Source organism: Heliangelus exortis, chromosome 6, assembly GCF_036169615.1.
Source record: "Heliangelus exortis chromosome 6, bHelExo1.hap1, whole genome shotgun sequence".
Classification (NCBI taxonomy): domain Eukaryota; kingdom Metazoa; phylum Chordata; class Aves; order Apodiformes; family Trochilidae; genus Heliangelus; species Heliangelus exortis.
In genome coordinates, this window is record NC_092427.1 from 23,611,672 (window position 1) to 23,619,943 (window position 8,272).

The following is an 8,272-nucleotide window of genomic DNA, read 5'->3' on the forward strand; positions in this document are numbered from 1 at the left end:
CATATCTACAGATATTGTTGATTTAGAAATACGCTGCTAAGCGTGCACGATCTATTTCAGTTTTCAAGTGGGTTGTCTGTAAGCCATTTTAACTTTTGGAAGCTCTGAAGAATCTTCAGTTTCCTATAAATATGGGGATTTGTGCCATTAAAAACAAAACAAAACAAAAAAATCAACAGCCTTTTAATCTTGTAGCTCTTTTTTCCACTTCATGTAAGTTGGCTTGTGTGTTAGTCTTGACCTTTCTTGGTTTGTGTTTAGTTCAGAAATTTTAGGTTGAGTAGAAGAAGGAATATGAATGGCTAATGTTAATGTTTTTGCCCCAGATATAAGAGGAAATTGAAACATGAGTCCAGAGAACTACTGGTGTTGCCAGTGAAGTTTTATGTAAATGCTCTTTTTCCAAAACTTGTATCCATGCAAAGTTTTCTTTAATAGTTTGGTGCTTAGTAATGATGGGGGGTTTGCTGCTACAGAGAATTTACCTAGACAAATATTTATTTTTTTTCTTAAATCAGAAAGAACTCTGCAATATGATACTTGACTGCTGTGCTCAGCAACGAACATATGAGAAATTCTTTGGGTTACTGGCAGGGGTGAGTTCTTTTTTTAGATTTTACAATTTATGGTAGATAATTGGGTTTACTCATGTTTTTTGTGTATCAAACTTAAGTTTTAATGGATTAATAAAACTAATTGTCTCTATCATTCTAAAAATGGTTATATTAGTAGATTGGTTATATTAATTGATTGCTTTAATGTTTTGCTTGTAAGAAGCGCCATGAATACAGAACAGAACAGAAACTCATTTATAGTGTTGTTTTTTCTTCTTCCCTGTTCTCTCATTATGGTAGAACATAAAGTCAATGGCAGAGGGATGATGCTAAAAGTGGTGAATGTATTACCAGTTACTGGGAGACTGTTCTCTTTTACCACTTTATCCAAAGCTGCTTAGTAGGTTTTATGTAGAGTGCAAGACTGAATTCTTACTGTCTCAGAGTTGTGGGTGGGGTTTTTTGTTTGTTTTTCAGAGAACAGCTGGCTTTTGTATAACTAGTTGCTAATTTAGTTGCTGGTATATTTTATGTTTATGATATTGGCAGATCTGACTAGTTGAGATAAAATGTGTCTTCTCGAGGGAGCAAGTTATGGTTTAAAGGGAGTAGGGTTTTTCCATTTGCATTTTTAATCTGGTATCTGAGAAAATACTTCTACTGACAGTCAGTTACAAAGCACTTAAACAGGACTACATCTTTAGTAGAATGTAAGCATTGATTTTGTTCTTTTACATGTTTAATTCCAAAATGCCTTACCTCTGTCTGCAGTCTCTCATTCAGAGACATCATGTAAAAAAATTAACATTTGATGAGGTTACATCAGGTGAAAATACTGGATGTGTGGAAGTAAAACCAATTGCTGGATAATTTGATGTAATTCAGCATTGATAATTACACTTTGCAATGCAGATGAGTTTCTTATTCTGACAAACTGCTAAAAACAATTAAATGTATCAATTTGAAGGTATTTTCTTCTCCTTCAAGGGTTATTTAAAAGGAAAATGTAGCAGTAAATATTTGCACTATTCACTTATATGTAGGTTATTTGCATGTGTAATGTTTTGTTTAATAATGTTTAAATTGTACAATGTTGTCTCAGCGTTTCTGCATGTTAAAAAAAGAATATATGGAATCCTTTGAAGCTATTTTCAAAGAACAATATGATACCATTCACCGTTTGGAAACAAACAAGCTGAGGAATGTTGCCAAAATGTTTGCTCATCTACTGTACACCGATTCAATTCCCTGGAGTGTAAGTAAAAAAGACTATTGACCTAGATATATTTTTCAATAATTAATCTCCAGTATGTAGGAATAATCTATAATACATTAGTTTTAGTATTTATTCTGCAATTTGGTACTACTTGCATTCATAGCAAACTGGATTATTTTAATTATCTTCTCAGACAGTACTGAACTACTTCCTTCGTGACCTCTTTTTGCCTTCTGCACATCATCACCTTACCTTACCCATTCTTAAGTAGAGATTTAAGCAGCTATTTTATAGAGCTCAGCTGGAACTGGTTGCTTAAAACGTACTTTTTTTTAGAATTCGGAGCATTTAATCAGCAGAACTGTCTCTAAAAGCCAAGCCTAAAGCTTTTAAAGTAATAGTGATTTAAAATAAATCACTTTATTTTAAAAATAAATAATAGTGATATAAATGTTTTCATTTAATATATAAAGATAAGAAATTTTAAAATACTGCCATTCTGTGATTGAAGTGCTATATAAATAAGAGCAATCTTGCATTCTCAGAGTAATATAACATTAAAATTTAAGCAGTAAATATCAGAGCAACTTCTCTTTTCATAGTGCTAATTATTGTTTCACAGCCTAGTCTAATTGTCATTCTTCAGGCAAATGCAAGTCAGTCCAAATATTTCACCTCTTCAGAAATTAAGTCCTCAATCTGTAATCACACACACCCTGATTTTCTTTTATGAGCTTTCCTGGATAAAGGAAATCCATAAAGAGTTATTAACATAAATGTGATCAGAAACTGCTACCAGGTGGTAGGGAGGAATTTTGGAGGGAGAAAATCTTGACTAGGAATTACAGGAGTTACATTCTTAACAGAAAAACAAAACAAAATGCCAGTGTTTTTAAGTACTTCAGAAAGATGAAAGATTGAAGATAAATAAAAGAACGTATGTTTCAGTTTAAGATGTTTTTCTAAATATTTTCAGGTCCTTGAATGTATAATACTGAGTGAAGAAACTACTACATCTTCCAGTAGAATTTTTGTCAAAATATTCTTCCAGGAACTCAGTGAATATATGGGCCTTCCTAATCTAAATGCAAGACTAAAAGATGTGTAAGTTGAAATTTTTATTTTCCAAAATGTGAATTTAATTACAGGTTAAAGATGAAAAAGATATAGATAAGAACTTTTATTTCCAAGTTCAACTGAACTGCAGTTATGCAGTTGCAGGACTTCAAGAATAATTTCATGTATAGATTTAGTTATTGCCAAGAGTCCTGAGGGCTGTGTTGCCATCCATTTGGGTTCAAATATGTGCCTGTCCATTTGCAAGATGTATCATATTTATTCCCAATGATATTTCAGCTTGTATAAGAATTTTCCAAGTGCAAGTGCTTTTTTATATATTGTCAGTTTTACAGCCAGGTAATAAATGTTACTATGGGTTTTTTCTGACAAAACTTGAAAAAAGCATACATATCCTAGAAAAATTGCTAGTAATGATTTAGTTGCTTTTCCTGAAGTATGGAACACACATTTTTTTTAATCCTGTGCGTGATTTAATGCATTTCATTCTCAGTGTTTCATTTGTTTGAGCTATTTCCTATACATTGGGATAAGCTGTTCTGGGTATGATGAAGAATTTAGTAGATGCTTTAGCTCATGTAAACTTAAATTATAGTTATGCTGAAATCACAAGAAGGGCCCTGAGTTCCTAGATATTTGAACTTTTTGGTCAACAAGTATTATCCTTTACTGTCATGAGCTACTGCAATTTCACAAGTCTCCTCAGGGCTTCACAAAATCAGGCTTTCTGTTTTCATAATCTGGGAGTATGTATGCAATTCTTCAGTGAGTGAAGAAGTTTGCTTTCACCAAAGAAGTTTTTAAATCCCATTTTGATCAAATAGGTCACAGATAGAAACAATGAAAGTATTGAAAAATCTATGAAGAGAAAACTCTTGCTGTCACACAAAGGTCCATACAGTCTCTACGCTTGTTAATGTCAGTGAGAATTAGTGCTAAATTGTCATGGTGTTAAATATGGATGTTTGTTTTCTTCAGAACGTTGCAGCCTTTCTTTGAGGGATTATTGCCTCGGGATAACCCCAGAAACACTCGCTTTGCCATCAATTTCTTCACTTCTATTGGCCTTGGAGGACTAACGTGAGGAAAACTTTTCTGATTTGATATATACTTTCCTTTGCTCCCTTCCCCTCCCCAGTAAAAATAATTAAGATAATTAAAATCCTTTTTTTGTTAATTAGGGATGAATTACGGGAGCATCTTAAAAATGCCCCAAAGATGATAATGACACAGAAACAAGATGTTGAGTCATCAGATTCCTCTTCATCTTCAGAGACCGACTCTTCCTCTGATTCTGATAGTAGCAGTAGTAGCTCAGAGTCATCCAGCAGCAGTGACTCCTCATCTAGCAGTGGCAGCAGCAGTGACTCAGGTACTTACACATTATTTACTTATCTTTCTTTTTTACTATACACCTATTTATTTCTATTTCTATGTATACTTTGAGGAAAAGCTACAGTGTTAGTTTCCCTGCATTAAAAAATATATTTTTTTAATTTACAAGTATTTTAAATTTAAAAGTTCTAAACTATTAAATATTATTCAAGGAAATTTATTTTAAAACTTAAAAAATCTGAGTTCCATTTTTAGAAACTTAAGTACCTGAGGAATATTGTTTTGCAGGTTACTTTTTTACTCAGCCTGCTACCTGTAGTACAGTACTATCACTTCAGTTTAGTGGAGGATGGAGGGATTAGAGTCATTCCCTATTAATATCTCTGTAGGATGCTTACTGGTGAATCACAGATGTGAATGTCTACAACGTTTTTTTGCTTGACTTGATTGAGTGAGTTTTATACTACTTGTGTCATTCCCTGTAAATATGTGACAAATTACATTGTTCAGTTCTAGTAACATGTTTAATTTTGTTTTCCTCCTTCTGAGTCTTCTTTTTTAGTTCCCCTTCCTCTGGAAGAGTTTGGTGATAAAGTGACAGTTTTTGTCTGTAGAGAAATCTTCAGTTAGCTTTTGTTGACAGCTTAGTGTTTTGTAATTGTATACATTATAATTAGTGTTTGCCATCTTATACAAAACTGCTGATGCAGAACCTGCATTTTGACATTAAGTGTCATAAATACTGCTTAATCTATAAAGTACATGCAAGTATGGATTAGTGTGTTCATCTCCCCCATGGTATAGAATGTGAGCAGATGATAACAGCATGACTTTCTGTAGTTCAGAAGCTTGCTGATTCAAAGTTAATTTGATTTATTACATGCCTTTGAACTGAAAATGTTGATTAATAAAATAAAAGCAGTCTGAACTGCTTGTGCTTTTGAAATGCATTTCTGTTCTCCACTGCAGTCTCGCTGTACGAACTCCAATTTGTTTGTCATCACATTAATGACGACAAAGCACTAGAGGTGGGTGCGGCCAAATGGGGTCAGAGAAGGTGTTAGTTCAGCAAAGAGCCAGATGGCTCCTGCATGGACAGCTGCAGCTCTGCTGATCTGCTTGATAGGGACCAGAGAGGGAAGTCCTTAGTGACAAGCCAACTGAATCTGCAGTCTGCTAGTATAAACCTTTTTTTTTTTTTTTTTTTTTTTTTTTTTTTTTTTTTTAAGTTTAAGGTCTTTCCTTTTACTGCATGACCTTTCTCCACGTGAGAACATGCTTGGATTTTTGTATCTTTGGAGCCTGGCTTCGCTTCATTTCTTGTTCTTGCATATTTAGATACAGTAGTCAGAACACTGGAAATAACTGTATTCTTTAGTAATAAACCTGGCTGAGGTCCTTTAGTGGTTATAACTCCAAGTCTTCCTTTGTTTGCAGCTTTTCAAATTTTTAAAATAACTTGTTGGAGGTGAAAGGCATTTTTCAGAGGAATGTGCTGCAGTGTTTCAGTGTTTTAACAGTGCAATATAGAAGAGAAAATAGATAAACTGCTGATTAGAAATTGAGCATACAGCTAAATTAATGATCACTGCCTTACTGACAGTTAATGTGTGGAACTTCACCAGCTAGCTTAGCTCAGCACTGCTCTGGAGAGTTCATTCCAAACAAAACAGGTACAGCAGAGGACAAAATTTGACTGTTATCAAAGCAGCTTGTTCCTTTGTATTTACTTTCTCAGGTCTTTTTCAGCATTCTGATGGATATAAAATAACACAGAAGACAGTGGAAAAAACTTAGTGTGCTAAAATCTATCTGAATTGATCCTCCATCACATTTTATCAGAATACCAGGAAGGCTTAGCTCAGACATGAGACTTGCTGGCTGCTGGAGAACTCAGATATGTGATGTCCTGTTAAATCAGGTTTTGGCTGTGGTACTTTCAAAAGGAATTCAGAAATTATTGACTGATGTGGTACTATAGTTCATACAGTAAGGTGTATTGGCCATTCTGAATGGCTATTACTGATAAAGAATGTTCAGTGAAATCTAGAGGCTCCTTTTAATGAGCTAACAGGAAGAATCAAGCCCCTTCCACCGAGATGAGCAGCAGTGTGTATTTAGAATACAGGTTAGGTTTGTCAGAGTGTTTTGATGTGTGACTTCACAGTTTGTAGGCATGACCAAAGGGACAGAAGCTCTGCTGATGGAGACTCAAGAGTGTATCTCATTATTTTGAAACCTTCGTTTTTCTGACAAAAAATACCTCTCTAGAGCTTTCCATGTAGTTTAACAAGTTAAGCATAATAAATGAAAATGCAGTCTTATTCCTATAATTTGTTATAATTTCAGATGTTTCTAAAGCCAAAAGAAGGAAATTGCAAAAGAAAAATAGAGAATCTGATAAAGTATCTAGGAAAAAGCAAGAAAGGAGAAGGAAATCACTTGAAAAGAAGATGAGAAGGAGGCAGCAAGAGGACAGAAGTGATACTGAGAGCAAATCGGAAAGAAATCACCGAAATGTGAGAGAATCACACAGGAGAGAAGATGTATCAAAATATCATCATAGAGATGAGTCCAATGACAGAGATGGTTACCATAGTGGGAAGGATAGGAACCATGAAAGAAATAAGGATCTAGAAAATAAACACAGTAACTTAAAACCAAAGAAAGCAGAGAGAAGAGCTTCTTTTTCTGATGATGAAAATTACAGACACTGGAGCAAAGATAATGGACATCGCAGTAGAAAAAGAGAAAGATCAAAATCTGTGGAGAGGGCCCATAATCACTCAAGTCCGAGAGAGAAGGAACAAGAAGACAGATACAGAAATGGTTCAGAGAAGCACCGTGAGAAGAGCAGCCGGCACTCTGAGCAGTACAGAGAGTCCAGAAAGAACGAGGACAGGCGGAGGGAGAGCTCCCCACACAGACGAAAATAACACCTGGCCAGAGTTGGAAATTAATGTGCATTTCTGAGCTGTTAAAACTGTATTTTAAAGTCTATTACTGAACTTTCTTTAAAAGGAAAAGATTTTGTACAAAGTGATAGTTTGCATTTGTAAATTTTATCAAACTTTTTCAAGTTTTCAGTACCACTTTTTTATAACTAGCGTTGAGCCTTTCTGTTAAATTGTCCCTTGGGAAAGAAGCAGCTGTTTATTTTGTGAATAAAACCATTTAGATCTCGGAAAAATCGGTTGTTTTGTCACTTTGTTTCAAGTATTTGTAATTGTTACTTTGTAGTCTAAAAAACCCAAACATTGCTTTTGTTACTTGTTAATAGATATTGAGGCCAGGATGAGAAATGTAACGTTTCCAAATTACAATGTGAATGTTACATGAGAAGGCTTTATAAAAATTTTCAAGCATCAGCATGAGTGCTTCAGGCGGTGTCTCTCAACTTCACAAACATGAAAGTGAGTTTGACCAAAATTTTCAGGAAATGCTTCAGTTGATTTTTTTTTTTTTTTTCCCTTCACGCGTTAAAAATTGGAAAAGCAATATTGCTGTTTTAAATGTCACATTTGAAAGTGTGTCAACTTGTTCTGTTACTTTTCACAGTGTTTTTTAATATTGTAACATGCTGAGGTAGTTAGACTTGTGATCTTAGAGACAGGAGGAAGAAAGTCAGGGATTTATTTTCCAACCATGAATTTGATTTTGAAGACATAGACTTCAACTCTAGCCCTACAAATGAAGTGTTTAATCAAACATCTTTACCAGTGTGCTTGTATATATATATATGTGCCTATATATACATATAAAAAGAAATCAAAATAGGTGTTTCAAATCTTTTTAAATGTTTTGAACTACACAACTTGAAGTACTCAAGTTTATTGAAAGCAAAGTTTGCCAAAAAATATTTGGGCTGCTGCAGCAGTTTACATTACAAATTTTCCTACCTGAAGTCATTTGAAGCACCTAGGTCAGCTTTCATTGTATAAGTAATAAATCATCTGGTCAAGACTCTGAATCTCATCAGTTACTAAGGAAAATTTTGAATAAATGGAAATACATTATAACAATAAATGTGAAAACAGAATACATTTATTGAAAAATAAAGCATTTGATCTCAGACATGCTGATCAGGAGA

General features: G+C 34.2%; 1 protein-coding gene across 2 annotated transcripts in view; it reads left to right on the plus strand.

The window, feature by feature from the left end:
• CWC22 (CWC22 spliceosome associated protein homolog) overlaps nucleotides 1–7,372 on the plus strand; it is a 29,122-nt gene extending 21,750 nt beyond the window's left edge. For both annotated transcript variants that reach the window (XM_071747206.1, XM_071747207.1), the window contains exons 15-20: nucleotides 519–596; nucleotides 1,657–1,809; nucleotides 2,747–2,874; nucleotides 3,826–3,927; nucleotides 4,029–4,219; nucleotides 6,532–7,372. In XM_071747206.1, coding sequence (XP_071603307.1) covers nucleotides 519–596; nucleotides 1,657–1,809; nucleotides 2,747–2,874; nucleotides 3,826–3,927; nucleotides 4,029–4,219; nucleotides 6,532–7,118 — 1,239 coding nt within the window. In that variant the 3' untranslated portion in view covers nucleotides 7,119–7,372. The remainder of the gene's footprint in view (nucleotides 1–518; nucleotides 597–1,656; nucleotides 1,810–2,746; nucleotides 2,875–3,825; nucleotides 3,928–4,028; nucleotides 4,220–6,531) is intronic.
• Nucleotides 7,373–8,272: the final 900 nt, after the last annotated feature.